This window comes from Populus trichocarpa, chromosome 5 (genome assembly GCF_000002775.5).
Source record: "Populus trichocarpa isolate Nisqually-1 chromosome 5, P.trichocarpa_v4.1, whole genome shotgun sequence".
Taxonomy (NCBI): domain Eukaryota; kingdom Viridiplantae; phylum Streptophyta; class Magnoliopsida; order Malpighiales; family Salicaceae; genus Populus; species Populus trichocarpa.
In genome coordinates, this window is record NC_037289.2 from 22387072 (window position 1) to 22411365 (window position 24294).

General features: G+C 35.7%; 4 protein-coding genes across 8 annotated transcripts; 3 read left to right on the forward strand and 1 right to left on the reverse strand.

Moving 5' to 3' along the window:
* The first annotated feature begins 731 nt into the window (after positions 1-731).
* Positions 732-3607, forward strand: LOC7476901 (uncharacterized). The gene is made up of 5 exons (XM_002306799.3): positions 732-948; positions 1759-1873; positions 2598-2687; positions 2859-2957; positions 3070-3607. Exons 1-5 carry the CDS (start codon positions 881-883, stop codon positions 3169-3171), a joined length of 474 nt encoding a protein of 157 aa, XP_002306835.1. The 5' UTR covers positions 732-880; the 3' UTR covers positions 3172-3607.
* A 1622-nt stretch (positions 3608-5229) lies between these two features.
* On the forward strand, positions 5230-7595 carry LOC7476902 (1-aminocyclopropane-1-carboxylate oxidase homolog 12). The gene is made up of 3 exons (XM_002306800.4): positions 5230-6452; positions 6552-6873; positions 7223-7595. The coding sequence occupies exons 1-3, from the start codon at positions 5905-5907 to the stop codon at positions 7475-7477; spliced, it is 1125 nt and encodes a 374-aa protein (XP_002306836.1). The 5' UTR covers positions 5230-5904; the 3' UTR covers positions 7478-7595.
* Positions 7596-9917: 2322 nt separating this feature from the next.
* On the forward strand, positions 9918-12190 carry LOC7476903 (uncharacterized). Its single transcript, XM_024601835.2, has 2 exons — positions 9918-11611; positions 11695-12190. The coding sequence occupies exons 1-2, from the start codon at positions 11457-11459 to the stop codon at positions 12158-12160; spliced, it is 621 nt and encodes a 206-aa protein (XP_024457603.2). The 5' UTR covers positions 9918-11456; the 3' UTR covers positions 12161-12190.
* A 1867-nt stretch (positions 12191-14057) lies between these two features.
* On the reverse strand, positions 14058-20788 carry LOC18099667 (transcription factor bHLH155). 5 transcript variants are annotated; one of them, XM_006383636.3, is made up of 11 exons: positions 19395-20788; positions 19029-19199; positions 18695-18779; positions 18486-18527; positions 17900-17959; positions 16987-17106; positions 15583-16647; positions 15371-15472; positions 14875-15006; positions 14624-14749; positions 14058-14437 (listed from the first exon to the last, which is right to left on the reverse strand). In XM_006383636.3, the coding sequence occupies exons 1-11, from the start codon at positions 19493-19495 to the stop codon at positions 14357-14359; spliced, it is 2085 nt and encodes a 694-aa protein (XP_006383698.3). In that variant the 5' UTR covers positions 19496-20788; the 3' UTR covers positions 14058-14356. The 5 variants fall into 5 exon arrangements, with proteins under 5 accessions (XP_006383698.3, XP_024456962.2, XP_024456961.2 ...); XM_024601194.2 differs by lacking the exon at positions 19029-19199 and having other exon boundaries at positions 19395-20529; XM_024601193.2 differs by lacking the exon at positions 18486-18527 and having other exon boundaries at positions 19395-20529.
* Between the last annotated feature and the right edge of the window lie 3506 nt (positions 20789-24294).

The following is a 24294-nucleotide window of genomic DNA, read 5'->3' on the forward strand; positions in this document are numbered from 1 at the left end:
TATAAATGACAACTTAGATATAAATGACAAAATATAATAATTTAGTAGGCCGAATTTATACAATAATAATAATAAAAATGATAATAATAATAATAATAAAATAACAATTTATTTAAAGTATCTTACTAATTAAAAAAAAATAAAAATGACATTTTTTAAAAAAAATCTTTCAAACACAAAAACTTCAAATTAACAGGAATCTTTTATGAAAAAACAATTACAATAAAAAATAATGAACCAAATACTATTTTAAATCAAGAGGTTGTTTTATATTCTTATTTAAAACCTAACCTTAATCTAATTTGTTTTTTAAAAAATCAATTTTTAATTTATTGATTTAACTTATAAAATGCTCATTATTTAAAAAACATTCTTAAAGTCATTTAAACATTACATGAAAATTTCAAAATTGAAAATTTGATAGACCCTCTTAATGTTTAATAAATTAAGAATTATTTTTTTTATCTAAAATTTTCTCAATATTTTAAAATCACTCCAATCTATTTTAAGTTACAAAATAGATTAATTTATGCAATATTTTTCAAAATCTCGAGGGTTATTGTATCAATTTACCCTGCATAAAAAGTAACCTTAAGAATCTCCAGATCAAAATCTCCTTCTTGCCCTTCCTTCACATCCAACTCGGAGACAACAACCCGTTTAACTCGTAAATATAAACAAATCCAATGGCATGTCTTAAAATGAAAGATCACCTTTTATTTTTTTAATATTTTTCTTGATATATTAATTATTTATTTCTCTAAAAAATAAATAAATCCCTCAAGTCTCTCTTTGCCTGTCCTGAAGCAAAGCAAAAACAGAGACAAAGAGATTCACTGCGTCTCTTACTCTGTCCCTCTCCCTGACAACAAAGCACCAAATGGCTTTCACTTCATTTCTTGGACGAGTCCTCTTTGCCTCTGTTTTCATACTCTCTGCTTACCAAGAGTAACTCTCTTTTCCTTTCCATTTTTGTACAATCTTGATAAACTTCTGCTCTACTCCTCTCATCATCATCATCAATTCGATTTGGATCTGTTTAGCCTTAGGTTTTAAATCTAACACTAAACAGATAGATCTGCACTTTCATTACCTCTTAAACTTCTTTTGTAATTTTAGTAGTTTGCAGCTAACTAAGAAACTTAATTTGAATTACTAATGAGTTGAAGCATTTATATGTAACTTATTTGAATTAATAACTTTTTTTTTTGTTTACTAAATATGTGCTATTAGTGAAGGAAAAAGTTATGTGGTCTTTGGATTTATTAGTAAATGCATCGAAAAATAAAATCACTGCTGAAATCATGACCAGAATAGAATTGAGGTTTTGGGTCGATGCTAATTAGTTTATGCATTTGCCCTGTCTTTTTATTTTTCTTGTGCGGGTCAACATTTTGTGCTAGCCCACTTACTTTTTTGGAGACACGGCATAAGTTGGATATTGACAAGATTTGTTATTTGGCTTGGCATTAGTTTTCTGTTAAGAATTTTATTCTTTTCTTTTATGATGCAAGATTGAGAAATTTAATTACAGTTTTCTTGGATATATTGATTTGAAGAACCAGCATTAAGCTTTTGATTCCTTGAATGTGGCATTGTATCTTCCTTTTGTTTGGGAAAAAAATTTATAACAAAGCATTTGATGCTGTTGAAGCAGTTACTATCTTTTGTTTGTGAAATTATGGGTTCCTCATTTTCTTGTTTTTGGTAAAAGGATTCTTCGGATGATATGTTTTTATAATCTTTCCTTGATTTCAGGTTCAATGAATTCGGGGTTGATGGAGGACCGGCTGCGAAGGCACTGAAACCAAAGTTTGGTGTGTTTACCAGTCATGTGCAATCTCACGCCGGCATACAAGTACCGGAAATTGAAGTGAGGATCTCCCATATGCACATGCCATTGAAAGATTTCAGAGAAAGATAATAGGTGTATTAGCAAGATAACAAATTTTGAAAAATAAAAACCGAAATGAGAGGCTGAGACTTATCTTGAAGTTTAGTGTTTAATGATTGCTTTTCTCTTCTTTTTTGTGAGCTTTCTTTTGTTATGGCAATGGGTCAGTTGGCATCTTGGATTTCAAGGTGGAATATCATGAGCATGCTGTATGGTGAAGCAGAGTCTCTCTGTAACAACACACCATATGACAAAACCCTGCTTATTAGAACACAAAAACTTTGCTTGTTAGAACATTTTGGTGGTATTTCAAGCAAGTTCAAAATCAAGGTTGTAAAGAGAGCTGTCAAAATAACTAATACTAAATTCTTAGCATACCTCCTGTGTGTTTGCATGCACACATCTCAAACTGATCTAGTGATTGGAAGGCAATGATTAAATGGCTTAAATTAATGGTGACCTGTTGAATTCTTACGACTGTTTTGCATTATCGAACAATGGGTGTCCATTTTGGCACACTGGAAAATCATTATATACTGGATACCTGAGGAATAGGACTTGTACGGGCAACCTGTGTAGCCATGCAAAGATACACACCCATGATTAATGATTTTGACTTGCAACTAGAATGTCCCACACTCCCAGTTTGTATCTGTATATTGATTTATTGTTTTGTAATCTTAATTGATATATTTATATGCAGATCAAACATTTAGTCAGCGCTGCTATATTTCTCAAGGGCATTGGAGGCATCCTTTTTATCATTGGCAGCTCTCTTGGAGCCTACCTGCTGGTTGGTACAAGAAACATGCTGTGTATTTGACCTTTTTGGTTTTCTTATGGTTATAGCTATTAGAAATGGTGGCTGTGTATTTGACCTTTTTGGTTTTCTTATGGTTATAGCTATTAGAAATGGTGTATCACATACTCTTGTAGTGAATATTGAGGTCCTTTCTTGTTCCAGATTATACATCAGCTGATTGCAATTCCAATCCTATATGATTTCTACAACTATGACAGTGAGGAGAAAGAGTTTAATCAACTTTTCATCAAATTTACACAGGTTAGATTTAGCTGATTCTGTACAATGTTTCTGTTCTGTAAGATAGTCACTATTGTTTTGTTTTCTGCATGGTTTTAACAGTTTTAAATTACTTTTCATTCTTTCTATGTAGAATATGGCTCTCTATGGAGCACTACTGTTTTTCATTGGGATGAAGAACTCATTTCCCAGGAGACAGCACAAGAAGAAGGTTCCTAAAACTAAAACTGGTTAGAAACAATTGGCTATCAGTTGGTAGGTATCTCTTTTTCAGTAAGGAGCTAATAGGAGCTATTGTTGTTTTGTTCATTAAACATTATGTACTTATCTATTTATTTTAGAAGAAAAAGAACCTGTGTGGTGTTTTTCTCCCTTGTATTTCATGGGGATATTTAGAGGTGTTATTTTATGCTTGTCATTTTTAAGTTGTTCCTAGTATGATATTTAGAGGTGTTTATATACCATATCGAAGGAGATCATGGGACCAGTCTATGTTTGATGAGGTCAAACGTGCATGTGTTAGCCCGTGGTCCATGATAGTACTGGTCCCTGTGTGACATGATAATAACTCCAGCTGTTTAGTGAAAGAAAGGACTATGAGATAAACAAAAGTGGTACCAAGATATCGTTGGAGCCATATGAATGGGACTTGACTTTCTTATTTTCACGAATTTCTCCTCCAATGTTATTCCAGCGTTTATTTAGTGGCTTCCGAAGAAGATTGTTATTTTTACTACTTGGCTTGGCTTGGCTTGACTTGGGCTATTTTATTTTTTTGAATAGTGAAAGAATAGCTGTGGAAAAGGTTAGTTGTTTTGAGTATAATAAGTGTCACTGCAATCGACTTCTAAGGTCACAGTTGTTAGTATAATCATATCCTGTAGTTTGATACACTGAAATCCATTACAAACTACATGTTAACTATTCAGATCTCTTCGGGCTTTGGAATTTTGGGCGATTATCACTCATTGTGCCCGACTTTTTTCTTGGTGTTGGTTTAGAAATGCATTGGTCGCCGTGTCAGGTTGATAAGAAATGGTCAATTTGCTGAAAAAGTACCCTTCCTGTGTTCCTCATAGATGGCTGGTTCTTTTCCCTGTTGTCCTGTGGAAGGCTAGTATGCTGATGCTTGTGAGTTTGGCCCTTTGTTAGCGAGGAAGCCGTTGTTTCGTTTTCATTTTACCTGTTTTGTTGTTGACATTGCCCTTCAAATGGTTGTTTTTATTCTGAGTTTGTCCAGGTGTAGCCGTGCATGTTCTATGGAGATCCTGTGATATTTTGGCCCCTGAGCACAATAATCTCCAGAAACCAAACGAGGGGATTGCCTGTTTCCTTCATATCTTCTCCCTTGTTTGTCTGCTTGTTCAAGTATCTTTTTAATAATGCCTTGTATGTTAGAGCAGCCTCCCCCCAATAATTTGCATCGAATGAATGCCACCATCGTGCTGCTACGATTTTCGACATGGCAAAATGTTTGTCCCAGTTCTTTATCCATATATTGTCAGAGCTCATCAAATCTTTTCGAAATCCTTTGCTTGGTTTTTAATAGATTTGTCAGCAATAATTTAGCTCCAATGGAAAACGCGTGCTCAGGTAGCGTTTTATGACTAGCTGCTACGTATATGCTTGACAATTGATATGTAAATCTGGTATGTACTGTAAACTGGAATCTGCAAAAAGAGATGTGAAACGTGGTCCATGCTTCATCATAAGGTCATTTTCCTGTTGCTATGCTTTTCTTAAATGGTTTTTCAGAGTTTAGTTTAACTGTGTTTTTTAAAAAATTTAATTTTTTGTGTCAAATTAATTTTTTTGGGTACTTTTAGATCGTTTTGATGTGTTGATGTTAAAAATAAAATTTTAAAAATAAAAAAATTATTTTGATGTATTTATGAAAAAATTTTGAAAATCAATTTCTATTGTTGTTCCAAACACCTTGTCTCTGAGCCCGTTTGATATTGTGGTAGTGGTAGCTTTTTAAAGTGTTTTTTTGCTTATAAATGTATTAAAATAATATATTTTTTTTAAAAAAAAAATATTATTTTTGATATCAACATATCAAAACGGTCTAAAAATACAAAAAAAAATTATTTAAAAAAAAAAACAAAAATACTTTTCAACTATAAAAACAAACAGATTCCTAGACCTATTTGGATTTGTGGTTGGAATTGTATTTGGTTAAACCTCATCTATCACATATCTACATAGGTCCCATTGAGATTTTTTTGTTCTTGAATCTATAAAACTATAAAAGCTATTACAAAACCAAATAGTTACTTAACACTTGAGTTATATGCCATGAATATGCTGAAGATAACAGGATTTGTTATTCGCATTCTTTGCACACGGCTTGTTTATTAAAATCTAATCTTGAGATCGGAGGTTGCCCTCAGGTGTTAGGAGAGGTGGTGTGGAGCTGGGCATACCTAGATTTTGATTTATACAAAGAAATTTGCTCCCAAGCTAGCCATGTTTTGGGAGGTCTACAACTGATTTCTTCCTTCTTTTTTGTATAGGTTTCCCATGAGCTGAATGTATTGAGTGTTTTAAGTAATTTCGCACATTATCCTGGCTTTAACATGAAAATCCTAGCTCTGACCCAGGTTCAATTATTGGGCAGGGATTTCTTCTTTATTTTTGTTGAAAACTAGAGATCTAACAAGGGCAGATATTCCCAAGAAAGATGCATCGCTATCGGCATTTTGAGGCCAAACAGTGAGGGAAAGGACGTGTCTTCCTACATGTGTTGTTACTTCTCAAGAATAAGATTTCAAAAAGAAATGTCAAAAAAGGGTTGTCTTGGTATGTAGGCCTCTTGTCACATTTGCTTGCTTACACAAACGCATCACTCTACCATTTCCTCCATTCAGCATGAGCATCATTTTCTTTATTCTTGAATTGCCACCACTAAGTGCTCTATTTAGACGCAAGTTCCTCTCGCCAATAACCACCCATTGTTGCTCAAAACATGGAACTCCTGATTCCAGTAGCTGCAGATTCCTTTCTCCAAGATGAGTCCAGCTATGACAAGGGTAAGGCAGTGAAGGCATTTGATGAAACAAAGGCAGGTGTTAAGGGACTAGTAGACTCTGGAGTAACAAAAATCCCCAGGTTTTTTATCCACCCACCGGAGGATGTGGAAAAGTCATCATCCGACAGTATCCATCTGGGACTTCAGGTTCCAGTTATAAACTTCGAGCACTTTGAAAGTTGCCGACGATCAGAGGTGGTCAATGAGATTCGCAAAGCGTCAGAAATATGGGGATTCTTTCAAATGGTTAACCACGGGATTCCTGTTAGTATCTTGGATGATATGTTAGCTGGTGTGAGACGATTCCACGAGCAACACCGAGATGTGAAGATGGAGTTTTATTCACGTGACCGTAAGCAGCCAGTGAGGTTCTTCTGCAATGGCGATCTCCTTGTCAACAGAGCACCAGCAAATTGGAGGGATACAATAGCATTTGATTTCCAAGATGGTAAACTGGACCCTGAACTCTTTCCTGAAACTTTCAGGTACTGTAAATGTGCAACATAACCCGAAACTGTCTTGTCTATAAATTCATTTCTTATAAGGAAACTTTTACTATGGGATTGAAATAAATTGTCTTGCAGAGAAGAAGTCAGTCAATACATCAGACACATGATCCAAATGAAGAAGACACTATCTGAACTAATATCAGAGGCACTCGGACTTCCTAGCGATTACCTCTCAAGCATAGAATGCATGGAAACTGAATCGTTAGTGTGCCACTATTACCCGGCTTGTCCCGAGCCAGACCTGACGTTGGGTGCCACCAAGCATAGAGACCCATCTTTAATGACTGTTCTCCTGCAAGACAACACGGGTGGCCTCCAAGTTCGCAACCAAACTCAATGGGTCGATGTCCCTCCTTTACAGGGAGCTCTAGTAGTAAATATTGGGGACTTCATGCAGGTAAAATACTTTGTTTTTTTAACTCTTTTTTTCTTCTTGCGTGGCTACATTTGCACTTGAGACAACCAGAGGCAAACTAGAAGGAACAGAAATGCTAGGGGGAAAAAAACTAGTCTTGATAGGGTTCTGTAGCATTTTGAAAAGAGCAATTAATTTCCTACAAATTAAGACTTGAACCTACCTCCATTCACATGCACGCACCCGATAATTCTTTGTCGTATAAGCACAAGCAACCCATTTAAAACCCAAAATAACTGAGAAATGAACAGATTTGTCATTCCAAAATATAATTTGACAGTTCATAAGAAAATGCATGACCTTAAATCTGCTTTCTTGCTATTGTATGTAGCTGATCACCAATAACAAGTTCAAGAGTGTGGAGCATAGGGTTCTTGTTGGGCAGGAGGGATCCCGAACATCAGTAGCATGCTTTTTCTATCCAAGCACAGCAAATAAATTTAAACCTTATGGAGCAATAAAGGAGCTTGTGTCTGATGACAATGTGCCCATGTACAGGGAAACTCATATTGCTGAGTTCCTGGCTTTCTTCAGGTCCAAAGGATTAGATGGTACTCCAACCCTTTGTCATTTCAAACTGGCATGAATGACCCCATGCCTGTTGCCTCACAAATTTGCTCAAACTTAAGTCCATCTTTTTTGTAATAACCAATCGAATTAATTTCCATGAAGATTATCTCCAATATCTTCTTTTATTTTCATCACCAGATCATTTTATGGCTGTTTTTTATGGTACTTTTGGTTGAGCGACAATTAAAGATGATCAATATCTGGTTACTGTCCCTTAATCAAAGGTTTTACAGTTGAATATTAATCACAATAGCTGACTGATTATTGAACTTAACAGTGTGTTTATAAGCTAGCTAGCTGGCAAATTTTCTTTCTTTTCTTTCTCCAGAATTTAACAAAATTAAAGAATGAAACACAGGCAAGAACCCTCCAGATTTGCAGACCCTCTAACTATGACTAACAGGAGTTTCCTAGCTCAAATCCCGCAAGCTACTTAAGCTCGAAACCCATTTTTAAACGTTTGTGTTTGAAACCCACAAAGATTTGTCAAAACTCACACTTCTTTCTAATCATGTAAACGGAGCTGCTCAGCTGCAAATGTTTAAAAATGGTCTCGTGGTGACCAATGAGCACCAAGGGCTTGACTTGGAACAGCAGGCAGCGTGCGTGGGCCGGTGGATAATGATTCTTGAAGTTAGGGATGGTAATTCAATGAGTTGATGACATGATTGTTACCAAACTTCCATTATCGAATACTCAAGTTCTCAACGTAATCATAGTTTCGATTGTTGAAGGAAAAACTTTTGGATGTTGAGAGTGTTGTTGTACAGTTACAGAGACTTCCAACAGGGAGAGATGGCGTTGTTGTAGTGGAGACTTGTTTCCTTTCAGGTTTGAGGAAACGAAGAGGAAAATTGGCCTTTTGAATTTTGTTACCATGTAATGAATGCTGTGCTAATAGACAAAATACTGAGCCATTACCTCTCTGTTATTTTCATTACCTCATTTTATGGGTATTTTCTATCGTGTAGTCTCCAGTTTGACCAAAAGGATGATTGATATTTGGCAGTGCGCGCGCGCTTTACTTTAAAAAAAATATATTAAACTCATATTTTTTTATATAATTTTAATGTAGTGAAATTTAAAAAATTATTTTAAATTATTTTTAAGTAAAAAATATCTTTTTTTAAATACCTTCGATTCAATGGTTTAGTATAAATCTCAAACTATTTTTTAAAAAAATATATTAAAATAACCACATTGGTTAGGTTAGGTTTTAATTTTTAAAAACAAAATAAGTTTAATTTAATACAAAACCTTTTAGTTGGATTATTTTTTACAGACGTAGACTTTGATTGACGAGGTCTTTAGTTTATAATGGATTTTTTTTTTGTTTTTAAAATAGATAATCAAAACCAAACCAACTTAATTTTTTTTTATTTTCTAATCAAAATTATCTAAAAATCTTGAAAAATAGTTCAGTTTAGTTAATTGTAAATCAAGTTTTATAGATATTTGTTAAGGTGGTGTATGATAATGTGATAGTAGTTGTTTTTCAAAGTATTTTTTGCTCAAAAATATATTAAAATAATATTTTTTTTATTTTTAAAAATTATTTTTGACATTAGTATATCATAATTATTCAAAACATAAAAAAAATTAATTTTAAATAAAAAAATTATTTTTTTATGAAATGCCATTTGGAACGTGATTAATTCCATCTAAATCTTGAATCTAAGTGATAGTTAGTTCTTTTAACAAGGTTTCTTTGATTCTGTTTGTTTTTACATTTTAAAAGCACTTTTGAAAAAAAAATTTCTTTGTTTTAAATTAATATTTTTTTGGTGTTTTAAATCATTTTGATACGCTGATAACAAAAATAATTTTTAAAAATAAAAAAAAATATTATTTTGATATATTTCTAAGTGAAAAGCACTTTAAAAAACAATCAATAACTCTTCTTTCATGATATTAAGTTACCATTATTTTGATGAAATACCTCTTTCTCTCTTTTAAGAATATTTCATTCCAATTCTTTTCTTATATATAGTTTTTGTATGTTATGTATTTTTCAGCACAATTTGTTTTTGTGTTTGAAATTATATTTAGATGGATTATAAAAATGTGTTTAACTTAAAAAATATTAAAATTAATATTTTTTTAATATTTTTCGATGATTCTGATATACCGATATCTATAAGAAAAAATTATTTTTAAAAATATATTTTAATATATATATATATATATATATATATATATATTTTAAAAAATATCAAACCAAAATTTTCACACATTCATTAGATCAACTGGTGAAGATAAAAATATTTTATCTCTGATTCCTTGGATGTTACGACAACTAGTATATTATCTTTCTTTACCCATCGCATCATACGATCATCGATTATTGTCAACTCTGTCGTTTTCTTTAAAGTGTAAACAAAATTTTCCTCAACTGTCAACTTTTCATAGTCCATACATGTCTTGTCGCAACAGCTCAGAAATCTATCCTGAATCCTTAATAATATTAATTTGTCTGCAATAATTAGGTTAGCACTATGATATTATATTTAATGAAAAGGGCTTCACTAGATGTAAGCATCTGTAAGACTTGTTGCAGAGCATATGTTTGACTTGTAAATCTCTGAAATGCTGTAAAATGGGAACGGAAAAGGGTATAGAATGCTTCGTTTTTTGAGATCAACTTGAAAAGATCATGGCGAAGTTTGCCATCAGGATTCTCCGATAGCCATGTAGCTTTCTCACCAGGAATGCAACCTTCCTGCATTATAAGTGAGATTACTAAATATAAACCAAATTAACATCATATTTCTCGCTCGCATTCCCAGAAATTTGAGATTCTAGACAAACCAAACACAAAATTGTTTGGAATCTTAAATCTCAGGATATAAAACACCCAACACTTCTCATATCAAATGCCACCATAAGGTCTTCTTCCGTAATATTTATCTTTCCCCAGTCTGTCCTGTTCAAATTTAGGAGTCATGTGCCATCAGGATGATGACCCTGCAGAAGGGAATGGAATTGTTTACTTGTTTGTTTTGCACATGTGGTTCATCATTTGAATGTCAGTAATATCAGGCTGGGCAAGCTAGCTAGCTTGAGCTGAAGTTTTTGGAAGATTGTTTTAATGCTCAGGTTGTGGGCATTTTTCAGGTTTTGATTTCCACGCTTATTTTCCAGAATGTGAAAGGAGAACATCAGACTAACCTCAACCCAATAAAAATTCCTAGCTCCTTCTTGATTCAATTGTTGGGTCAGGATGTCTTGTTTTGTTTCTGACGAGAAAAATTCAACTCTCAACCCTTGAACAGTAAAACTCGTTCTAATTAACAAGGACAGGCCACCAAATATACAAGCGAAAGATGCTTTCTGTATAGGTCTAACAGGTGGAGGAAATCAATGATATATTTGCTCATGCTACAGCCTACATGTGTTGCTCTATCTCAAGAACAAGTCGTTAGTGAAAGGTCAAGAAAAGTTGGCACACAGATTGATATCTTTGCCTCTGGACTGTCTAATAGCTCCTTCATAATTTTTCTTCCTTTATTCTTGAACACCCACTAGGTCCTAAGTGCTCTATTTAGAAGCCTCTCGGCTCGGTTCTCGCTGGTATTCACAACCCAATATTGTTGCCAGAATGGAAGCTGTGTTTCCTAATGCTGTGAATTCATAACCTGACGATCATTGGCCCAGCTACGATAGGGCTAAGGAAGTGAAGGCATTTAGCGAAACAAAAGCCGGTGTTACAAGGACTAGTTGAAGCTGGTGTGACAAAAAAATCACCAGGTTTTTTGTCCATCCACCAGAGAATGTGCAAAATCCATCATCCGAGCTGACTAGCATTATTACCGGCCTTCAGATCCCAGTAATAGACTTTGAAGGTCTTGAAAGCGGTCCAAGACTGGAGGTAGAGAATGAGATTCGAAAAGCATCAGAAACATGGTTTTTTTTTTTTTTTCAAATTTTCAATCAAAAAATTGGATCAGATGTTAGCCAGTGTGAAAAGATTCCACCAGTAACCGCAGGATCTGAAGATGGAGCTATACACGCATGACCGTCAGTGCCCAGTGAGGCTCTACTCCAATGGAGATCTCCTAGTGAACAGAGGACCAGCTTGCTGGAGAGATACAGTAGCATTCAACTGCGAAGAATGTAATCTGAATCATCTAGTGTTTCCTGAAATATTCAGGTATATCTTATACAAACTGTGTATCTATATTAAATTCAATTCTTTAAGAGATTTTTGTTGGGTTGATTTAAATTGTCTTGCAGAAAAGAAGTGAGTGATTACATCAGACAGACGATCAAAATGAGGAAGCCACTATCTGAACTAATATCAGAGGCAATTCAGCATAGAATTCATGGAAACAGAGATTCTGTTGTGCCACTATTACCCAATTTGTCCCTAGCCAGACTTGATGTTGGGCACACCCATGCATTCAGACCCATGTTTTCTGACTATAGGCCTGCAAGACTTCAAGGGTGGCCTCCAATTTCGCGTTCAAAATCAATGGGTAGATATCCCCCTCAGCAGGGAGGAGCTCTTGAATATTGTGGAACAATTACGACCTTAATGTTGTTTCCTGCATTTTGTAGCTTATCAGCAATGACAGGTTCAAAAGTGTGGTTGTTGTCGGACAAGTTGGATCCCAGCCATCAGTTGCACGTCTTTTCTATCCAAGCACTGCAAATTATAATTCCAAACCATAAGGGCCAATATATAGGGAAACTAATGTAGCTGAATATGTCAGGTCCAGGGCTTTAGATGGCAGCTCAAACCTTTCTCGTTTTAAATTGGCATGAGACCCCTTGTCCATGCTTGCCGCAAATTCTCAATTTCATGAAAATTTAATCCATCTTCTCTGTAATGAACATAATAGAAGCCATTTACGTCTAAAAAACCTAGATCCTATGAAGACCTTTAGTTTTTAGCTGATTTTTATTGCTTATCCAACTACTGTTCACTACACTTGCTTGGACAAGTTCATGAAAATCCTTTTGTAGATTAGTTGGAAACATTCCACCATTCTCTTCTGTTAATTTCTAGCAGTTACACGAGTCCTCCCTCGACAAGTAAAATATACAGCCGAGGACACTGTGCTTGGTTTGGCTGGAAAGCTCCGGTTCTCTCAGCTGTCGATTATAGAGGCTTCACTGATTTATCACTTGTAAAGTCAATGCTACTGCCTCTAAACAAACTGCTCTTTTTTTCTTCTATAGTTTTCTTAACTCTGAACTAGGTATCAAAACACAAAGTGTTTGGTTAATCTTTCAGAACATAGAAGATAGATACAGAAAAAAACAGAAACAATTTAGGTTGAAGAGACCACGATGGAAACATAAAATAAATGAAAATAGCCAAACACTAAGATTTGTGATGTATTTAATTTTGTTTTGCAAGGAGGCAGTTAGTGACTGTATCAAACACAAGTTCAGACTGCCTAAAGACACTACCTTTCAAGCATAGATGCATGGAAACTCAATCCTTGGTGTGCCACTATTACCAGCTTCCCCTGAGCCGATCTTGACACGAGGCACACCTAAGCATTCGAGCCCGTCTTTCTTGACTACTCCTGCAAGACAACATGGGTGACCTTCAAGTTGTTGCTGATCAAAATGAATGGATTGACGTTCCCCTATACATGGAGCTCTTGCAGTCAATATGGGAGGCATGATGCAGGTAAATTTAATTTCTCTAATCGTTATGAATAGTTAGAGCAATATCTCCGTCTGAGTCAGATCAAAGATACAACACTCTGACAAGTAGGAATGGCATCATCTGGATATTAGTCCAGACAATCCTCACTTGTATTATAAAATGCACTTAAAACCTAAAAGCTCAAAATGAAACACATCACTCGTGACAAACTTAGTTCTTCCATTATTTTCTTCTCCCAGAAAAATAATTGTAGCCTTCATTTGAACGGAGTATGCAGTGGTGATCATAGTATGCGGCAAATTCACAGCGCAGGATAAATTTGTGGTTAAACAAAAATGATCAACCCTACAAGAAAACGTGCTCATGTAGGATCTCCTATCTTTTTAATGATTTTTAGCTCATTTGTTCACGAAGATTATCAGCAATGAGAAATTCAAAAGTGTGGAGCAGAGAGTACAGGTTGGAGGGGTAGGAGCCCGGGCATCACTTCCATGTTTTCTCTATCCAAGTAGACCGGCTAAATATAAACCAGAAAAGGCGATTAAGGAGCTTCTATCTGACAAGCAGACCAAGTACAGTAAAATTCAATTTGCTGAATTTATGGATGACTACAAGTCCAAAGGATCAGATGGAAAGCCCGCCCAACCGCATTTTAAACGAGCATAAGCACTGCTGGTTGCTTCACAATTTCCATAGAAGAAAAGGGCTTGGAAACTAGATCCATCTGTAATATTTTGATTGGGAGGAGGAACTTGTACGTTGGCACATCCACCATTCAGCAGAGTTGCTCCAAATTATTATATGACCAGAGCAAATCCATCTATAAAGTTATACAATCACCATAGCGTTATTAACATCAATTAGTCTGTTCATTTATCTGTTGTCTACTCCTTTTAACAAGCTCTTTTACGGCAATACAATGACTACAGCAAAATTTTCAAATGTTTTGACGATTAAAGAATGAGATGGCTGAGACTAGGAAAGAACGAGAGATTAAACACTCACCACATAAATTATTACACGACGGAATTTGCAAACAAATAATAGGTTTGTGTGCACTGGAAATAAGAAAACCCACAAATTCTCAACAAGGCTCTTCCAGAAATAATAGCTTTCTTTTTCCTTCTCCCCACTATTCATTTTTGATAGTGGAGATACAAATGGGAATCGAAACACATGCAAAAAAAAAATGTCAATCAAAGATCACAAATCACTCACTATTTTACACAGAAGCAATACAACAAGCTGCAAGAGCTGACCAGCCTTTGTTCTTGATTAGTTTGTTGTCTTGGGCTGCAATATTTGCACGAGTGACCATAGGATATCCATTCTATGCATAATTTTGTTGTTCTGCCCCTGAATGATTCAAAATGCAAAACTGATTAAAAAACAAAAAAATAAACAACACTGCAGTCTGTTGGATAGAGAAGGCTCAGATCTATAAATGTTAGAACTCATCGCTTTGATATATAATTCAGATGTACTGAAAGAAATCATTGTTCCCCTTGTAACAGATAATTCATCCAGAAGATTCAAACATACCTCAACCACGAAACATATCCATGTCTTCTCACCCTGCACTTCTGTAATTCCTTTCAATATTGTCAGACCTAAACTTCTGATAGCCTCTGCTATCTCAAGAAAATGACTGCATTCCTCGCATAACATCTGCATGGATCAAATGAATACTTCTAAATATTCAGAAATAAACAAAACCAATGACAAATACATGGCTGCAAGCCTGAAATAATAATGGACCTAGCTTGAAATTTACAGATCCAGCATGTATTTACCTCTACAAGCATCTGTCCATTTTTGTTTAGATTTTCTACTATTATTGATGAGACCTTTAGATGGCCTCCCACTTCCACTGCCCAGCTCGAACCCTGTTCATAATTGGAGGCATCTGTTCCCTTCTGATGCATCTGCAAATTCAGCCATTCAGATACATGTAAGCAGTAAAACAATAATAGAACAGAATAACATGATATGCTCTCCCCATGAAATTGTATAGTTCAAGTTGCTGATTATTAAACATTAAGTTGATAAAAAACACCAGGCAACAAAGACTCCAGACTGAAGCATGGTACTCAACAGTGAACCATAATTATACTATCAACTGATAGATAGAATAACAGAATTTACAAATTTGCATTTATTGGTGTAAATTCCTTACAGAAAGCAAACATGAATGGAGGATTGAGAATTTTAAATTTCCATGAGTAAAGCAAGTCGCTGAGCACATAAACAGAAACAGGGCCCTTGCAGGGAACATATGTCAGCCCCTACCTTCGGTTCTGCACATTTATTGAGCTTGTCAGCATGCTTTGTAATGTTTTCTAGAAAGAGCATGTGCTTGATTGTGCGCTCCAGCAACGAATCTATACTGCACTGCACAATTTATAACAAAATATTCAGAACATGTCATGCAAAAGATTTTCCTGAATAGGAAATGTGACTACTAAACTGTCAAAAATTAAGCTAGACCATGGAAAAGTTACCTTTGATCCATTGGGCACAAGCTCTCTCAGCTCCTTGATGCGATCTTGGATCAGTTGTCTGTCCCTTGGCCGAGGCCTGCAATTTTCACCAGGTTTAGCCCTTTTTTTGCTGTTCTTAGCTGATTCTGAACGCTTATCCAACTGCTCACTATAGGTACTTGGACAAGTTGATGAAAATCCTTTGGAAGACATTCCACCACACACTTCTGTTGAGTTAGATAAATTATGTACATCCTCTTCAACAACAGAGGACTGATTAATTGAATAACCTGCTGAATTCATGATATGCTTAGTCTGGATAGAGGGCTCAGGCAATTTCTCAGCTGTTAACAGAGACTGCACTGATTTACAACCTGATTTCTCACTTTTAACATCACTGCCACTATGGCAAACATTGCCTACTACTGCTTCTAAAAGATTCTCTGAGCCAAAGTCAAATGTCATCTGGCTACTACTCATCCCCTCTGGCATCTCAAAAATATTTCCAGCTTCACTCTTCCCTGTTTGATAATCAAAGGGCATACACCTGTTCAAGAAAGATGGTCCTAGCGCTTCAAGCAACTCGCAGCCAGCAGAGAACTTAAAAAATGTGTCCGAGGAGTTGAAGTGAGTTGATTCAGCTGGGTGGTCCAGTTTCTTCTCCAAATCCCTTTTGAATGTTATGTCTGAAGATTCAGGTGCATTCAACACCACATTTGGACGAAGATTAATGCTATCTGACTTATCTCTATCACAAATGGTAGAGTCAAAGAGGTCTGCAGGGAAGCCTGCAAGATCAGCTCCAAGCTTTTCATTTGGAAGTACAAGATCAGATAGACTAACATTCTCCCTCATAAAACTATTTGAATGCATTGTCGTATTGTGCTCTGATCCCCGACCTAGATCTTTCCAGACACTAGTCTCCCCTCCAAACATCCGATCACTAATTATATTCATCCCTAGTTGACTCCGGTGATCCAAATAGGAGGCATTTGATTTCAGATTAAGTAAATCGATGCTTTCATCATTTGTTGGTGTTGGTATTTCAAGCACTTCTTGTTTATTTTTCAATTCAGCTGCTGTTTTCTGATGAATACCAGGAAGAGAAGAAATGTAAGAAGAGATATAACTTTGTTTTTGTCAATAATACAACACAGGCAACAAGTCATTTGGTTCTTTCTTTGTATCTTCATTTATAACTGCATAAACCATCAGGAAAACCTTGAAGCCAAATAGGTAAATCTGGCTGAGAAAGGGAGCGTTTTAGTATTACCAAAACCTCTTACATTCAATCTGTTGAGACAGTTCTACTTCAAGAAGTGAGTGCGCACACACCTATCCACATGCACACACGCACACACACAGAGAGACAGACACACACCCACACCCACAGAGAGAGAGAGAGAGAGAGAGAGAGAGAGTTACCAGACATAATGCGTTCTTCATACCATGTTGTGATGGACTAGTAACATGTGAGACGGTGGAATCTTGAAGGGCAAAAAAGACATCTTTAATATGTGTCACCAAATTCACATCCTCACTAACCTGCTCAACCCAAATGTGAATAGAAAAGCAAATTTAGATGGCAATGATTTGTATATGAAAAAATTATAAAAATTGGAGCAGAATTTAACACATTAGCATGCAATTACATCAACCATGTGATGATGAAAATAACTTCAAGAAACTAAATTTTGCAAGATATTTTTAAATGTAACACACCCCAAGTCCAATGTCAATTAAGAGTGCAAGCTAGTAATTTTGGATGATGAGCTTATGACATTACAAGTAGTAACAGAGCCAGTTACACATGGCTAGCTAGCATGGTTTGTGGGCATCCCCATGTCTTAGGGGAGTGTTAAACTGGAATGCAAGCAGCTCAGGCTAATGGGTGCATTAATTTTTGGGTGGGGCAGTCATGCTCCAAATCAAATATTAGGGGCATGGGAGAGAGGTCTTGAGTACATAAATCAAATTTGATAATCCCAAGAGCATCTCTTGCTACAACTTTGACAAATATTAGCCTGGGCATTATTGGGCGATCGAGTCATAACTAGACCCTCTGTTGATTTTTTATCTTGAGAAAACCTTGAACAGAAAATAAATGCCACCCCTTGGTCTCTGCAAAACAATTACATATGTCATCCTATGACTCTGATTGTGACTGCTTCCAACAGCCTAGTAGAATCTAAAAATGAGGATCTCAACCAGGGCAGAATTACATTGTATATTTCAATGGATCTCATAGAAAACACTGCTAACATCAATTTAGTTCAAGTAATCAATAAACATGCATGTGCTCGATAGTGAATAACAAGTTAATCAGAAATTCTCTTACTTTATTCAAAGAGCCAAGCTGTACAACTCCATACGGAACAACAGCCACAACAACAATGGTCTGTGGAGAACAACAAAAACAATCCCATTAATATAAAGCAATCTCATTAATATAACAACATCAGCAAGGAAGCAAAAACACAAGTGCTGGAAACCCAAATATTCAGCATATAGAAATCAATCCACAGTCACCATAGGACAAGAAAACCTCAATTATATCTAACATTACCAGGTCAGAATTCAATAGAAATTACAGGTTGTGTCCACTTATATCAATCTCAACAAAATGAGCCAGGCAATCATGACTCATGAGTGAACAAGGCCAAACAATCCATCAGAGTATATCTCATTCACGCATATGATGTAATATTAGTTTAGTGATCACTTTTTATGGTCAATATGGAAATATTTAAAGCAGTGGATTCAGTATCCTGTCCCTGGAGTCTTGCTTACAGACAAGAACCATAAAACTAGCAATGTGACAAAGAAATTAGATGAAGTTATATTGTTATTCAGTCCCCGCAAAGCCTTTCATCCTATGTCATTACGAACAATAAAACATAAAAAGAAAAATAACGCAAGCATACCCTGATCCCAGCAGAAAACTGACTTTGCCAGCCATCAGAGAACTGAAAATCCCACCCACAAAAAAAAAAAAAAGAATAAGAGTAAGATTTGATAACAGAGAGATATTAAACCAAAAGAATGATGCTTAAGTGAAAAGACATTGTTTCATTTTCCAATGGGAATGTACAAAATAGCATATCTACTATTTCATTTCAAGGATAACCCTCACCTCATATGATGAGAAGGAATTAGTAACATGTTTATCTGCAAAGATCCACTGATGTTTTCCACTGACTGCCACCTGTCCAACAATCCTGCAAAACCAAGCATGAATCCAACTCAAACATGCCGACATGCACAGGAATATTTCAAAAGTCACAGACCAAACGTTTCCAAATTAAATTTTGCTTTATTAATTGTTTACGTGCGGATAAAAAATAAAGCATGCTGAATTTGAAAGGAGGGCAACTAAAATGAAGCATGCTTGAATAAAACCTCCACTAACACAGCATTGACAATTAAAAATACAAAGGAAAAGAGTCTATCAGTGAAATAACTCATACCCTTCCCCGAGAGAGTATACATGGTAAGACATCTTTGCCACAGCCAATCCAAGCGGGTCACGTGGATAATGCCCACCATGCAAATTTTCTTGTGTCTGCCTGAAGCACTTGTTCTCTAAAGCATCATGTTGCTCACAATTATCATAGTAGCCATCTTCCCAAGTTAACACCCTATTAAATATATTTTTAAAAAAAAAAAGAATGAGTTTCAAGGAACAATCTTACTCATAAGCTCTCCCCTCAAACAAGTGACCAATAAAAAACAAATGCTAAACATCACTAAATTATAAACTAACTGCATAAAATCACAATCACTACAGGTAACTAAAATGGAACAAAATTGAAGCAAAATTCGAAGTAACATACATGCGAGCACGATGTTTAAGCTTCCAAAAAACAGCATAATTCCAATCAGTATTGAAGCAGAGGCTCCTCAAAGTATCATGCAAGTCAGTACCCATCCCCATCCTTCCCCCTCCCCTCTCAAAATTCCTAACTCAAAGGCTCCTCGGTGCAAATTCCACCACCAAGAACCCAACTTTGTTAGTGAAACAAAATCCTCACCCTCAAAACAAAAACCCTAATTTCACCTTACCTAGCTTCCTCTGTAAGATCCTCTTCCTGCCTGTTTTCTCCTTAACCCAGCTCTTGCTTTTATCGGTGGTCCTACTGTAGCCAAAAGCAGACGATCTCTACCCATTCCCTCACTCATACACCACCCTCTTTTCACTCACTAACACCCAATTCAGCAAAAATAGAAACCCTTAGAAAGCTCACAAGTTGAAACAGCAGAAGCAATAAAGCTCGAAACTTTCAAGATCAGAAACAAAGATTTCAAAAGAGCAACATTCAGTGTAATTGGCCATGAAATTAGTAAAACAGAATTCAATCTCTCTCAAAAATCAAGCCAAATGAAAATGGGAAGTTTGAAGAAATGGACTAGCTTATATCGGACGACATGGATCACACTCAAATCCTGACCTTAATTTTGAAAAACCACTCACTGAATTGGAAAATGATTTTCTGATTTTCACACACAGAATTTGATCCCAATGAATCCTAGACAGTAGAGAAAAGGAACAGGGAAATCAAGGGTTTGTTTCAGATTCTTGAAAAAAAGAGTAAAGTTGGAATCTTTTAAGCTAGGAGAAATAAGAATTGATGAGGTTAAGAAATTCAAAGCTTTTTCATTGCAAAGATATATAAAGGTGTAAAGAGTTTTTCTTTCCCCTTTTATAACTCTTTTCTTTTCTTGGAAACAAATTCTAGAGAGAAAGGGGAGGGAGAGAGAGAGGGGCTTCAAAGGCTTTAGTATTTCTTTTCTGGTGTTGAGATTTTTTTATATATATATATATAGTAAAACTAGCAGCAGCCGCTATTTGGCGCACCACCCTGTTCACTTTAGCTTTCTTGACAGGAGAAAGAAAGGGTGCAAAACGATGACACCTAGGCGTCGTTTCACGCCTTGGTGCTGTGCGCAAGGGCATCATCATCTCTTATCCTACGCATCATGATGCGCACTTCAAACCTCTCCTTACTCCTTAGTGGTTGCTGCCATTGTTTTTCACACACAGGGGAGATTAGAGTTTGGAGGGTTTTGAGGGGTAATATTTATGGATGGAAGATCAACCAAAAATGGGTAATGCTATGAGTACACTTTCTAGGTAGTGTCATTTTATGGCCAACAAAATGATGCCCAAGTGAAGAAAATGCTTCTTATCTTTCTATACAATTTCATGTTTTTGGAGGAAGGTCTTCTCTTTCTTTCCTCTCCCCATACATCTCTCGATCACCCTTTTTAAACCCAATGAACTTACCCCTCTCATGGCCCTTTTCAACAATCATTTTATTGCTAAAAAAGTTGTGACACCTACCGCACCCCTCCCTTGCCGGTGTCCCCATTCACTTTGTATGAGTTTCAACAACAAAATAATAAAGATTGGGATTGAATTTCGATTCTCAGATTGATTGAGGGCTCTTCTTCTTATTCCACCACTCCCCTGTTGTTGCTCAACTGTTCGTTGAAGAACTAGTTTAGTGATCTTGTATTTACTGTTTCTTTTTTATTATAACAAGAAATCAAACCGGGTTTTTTATCCGGTCGACCCATCAATAAACTCTAAATTGATTTCCTCTAACATCAGGTTGGGGTTAAGGACAAGTCGGCCGAATCCTATATCAATCCGCGAGATCAAGTCAGGTTGATTTCCTTTAACATCATGTTGGGATGAAGGACGAGTCGGTCGAATCCTAGATCAATCCACGAGACCAAGTCGGATTGATTTCCTTTAACATCATGCTGGGTTTAAGGACACCTCGGCCGAATCCTATATCAATCCACGAGACCAAGTTGGATTTAATAAAAGTATAAAGTAGCTTTTTATAGTGAAATATAAAAAAACTATACAAATTCACGATTTATTAAATCTTTCACTAAATCAACCCCAGCAATCTATAGGGAAAAAAAAAGAGGAAAAAAAGAAGAAGAAGCATTCATCCAATTTTGTCCAGGCGGCTCCATTGTGATTTTAATTGTTTATAATGATCTCATGACATATTCATGAAATAATGTTTCCTGCGCCATACCAGCTCAACATCATTGTCCGAATCCCATGATTTTGTGTTCTAACAGTGGGATCTATGAGTGATTATTATTGCCATTGATTTCTAATCATTTTCTATTATTTATTTATTTCTTTTTTCACGTCGTTCTAGTTATTAGGGATTGGAGCTGGGGGCCATATATTTGTTGATCATGAACAGAAAAAATACAAAAAAATAAAAAATCATCCCATGATCAATAATCCAAAACAATCACCTACCGTTGTTCTTACTTTGATCTTAAAGATTTTATTTGTCGGAAGCATATCAAGAGAGTTCACCCTATTTCACTAGCAAGTTTATTAGGCATAATCATGGTTTTACTCTACTGTGTACATCTCTATCTTTTATGGTTACTTGTCATTTGTCATACTTTACTCTCTCCCTTGCCACTGTTTAGATTACATTTTGATTTTTTTTTCTCTTTTTTATCAAAGTAAATGACCGTTTGATACTGTAAAAATTAAATTAATATTTTTAAAAATTTATTTCTAATATTAATTGAATTCATTAAATTGATTTTTTTTGCGTGGAATAAATTAAAGCTTTGAATTCGTAATCTTTTGGGTTCAACATGAATAATAATGGCCTATGAACAACTTGGTTCGAAATGTCCAGCAGAGATTCAAAGAAGACTGTCTGTTCACCACTCATCTCTTTCTTTCCTAAGAAACTCCATCTGGGTCAATACTGCAACTTATCTAAATCATGATGTAAATTTGTGACCATTGTCTTTCCTAATTTGACAGCGAAAAGATTCATGAAATGCTTTGAACAGTTCATAATTTTTCACTGGAGCTGCGTAGGCTTTCCTTTTCTTTTTTTCTTTTTCACTCAAAGATGCTTGTAGAATAAAGTCAACTGGAATTCTCCATGAATAAGCTGAGTTTTATAGTGATGCAAAATGATATGTCATTTTCCCATGTATATAGAACAGTAAAGAAATGAGTGGGATCATGAATACTAAAGGACAAACAAGAATGATTCAACCTTATTTACTGGCGTGTGTTTTTGTAATATTTTTATAAAAGTATTTTTTATTTAAAAAACATGTAAAAATATTGTTTTTTTATATTTTAAAAAAAAATTAATATTAAAACATGAAATTTATAAAATAAATTAACAAAAAATAAATAAAATTTGAAAGAACGCGGTTTGCATTGTGTTCCCCAAACAGCCTATTAAGTAAAGTCAGCCCACAACCATGAGGGGTAGCTCAATTGGTCAGGTCTTGGATTTGCTTCCCAATGGTCATGAGCTCGAGTCCCCTCAGGGCTATTGAAGGCTTACATGATCGTTAATTTTAGAACTCGTGGAATTAGTCGAGGTACATACAAGATAACACGAACATTTACATTAATAAAAAAAAAAAGTAAAGCCAGCCCACTACATGGTCTCATTCCCAAATGAGGTAAATATTATGTAATGGTGCAAATAATGGAGTTGAGAAATTAATGGCGTTGCAGGTTTTAATTAGTTGTTTCTATGTGAACTGCAAGGTCACCTTTTTATCATTTCTACCATCCCATCCTTTTCCTTTCTTTTCTTTCTCTACTCTCTATCAGAGGAGGATTGGGAACCAAATCATCCCAAGTAGATCTTGTAGCTTAGCTTTTCACTAACATGTAATCCAGGAGGGTGACTCGCTGGTCTTCGAACTCATGAGTGCTGGGTTGATATCTTTCTGACTTTGCATGATCTCCCAGTCAATATAGTCGGGCGTGAAAATGGAAGACCCATTTTCAAGTACATTGTTCCTGCATATGATGCATATGTGACACTAGTGGCCATTACCTGAATAAACTAGTCCTTCCTTGTTAGGAAACAAGGATTGTAAAGAAGAAAAGTTGCAACCTTTCACCAAGAGTCAACTTGCCCTCAACTATGGCGGATTCAATTTTTTGCGCCACCCCTTCTTAACCCAGTTCATTACTGACTGACTAACAGTGGCCCCAAGAAATCTAATGGAGGGAATCTAATGATCATTAGCACCAAAAGGGATTCTAGCCAGCAAAGCCCCTTTCACCACTGCTTCTATAAAATATATGCAGGTTCATGATTAGTCTGATAGAATTGAATTCCTCAGGCAAATGCAAATTATCTTAGTTAATGAAAAGATTAAGAAAGATGTGCGTATGTGATCGAGAATCACAGATGGTTCCTTGGCTGCAAGCCATTAACATCATTGACTACGTTTCAACGGTTCTGACTTGGGGTAAAAAGCCATCGGCTTTTTCTAGATTAAGTACATAGAACCGGAGGTATAAGCCAGAAGCTATGTAGCCTGTCGTCTTCTACTTGTTCAACTTTTGTTTCATGTGATGTGATCATCGTAATTAACGGGGCAATACCAGTCCAAGCCCTTGTGTGTTCTTGTCGTTAAAAAGGTTAATCTTTGAGTGAATGTTAAGATCATGAAATCAATGCAATCTATTCAAGTTATTGGCCGAATCAGGCCATGATCTTGAGTGATAAAGTTGTCAGGAAAAATCCAAAGCTCAAAGTTGTTCCATGGAATCAAGCCTGCATGCTATATTCATGGAAAGATGAAACGAGGCTAAACCCAAAAAAAATAAACACCTAGTTTGTGTAGAACAATCAGCCTAACGAAATAGATCTATAACTTTCGATCAGATTAATTATTGGTTGTTTTTAAACTTTAATA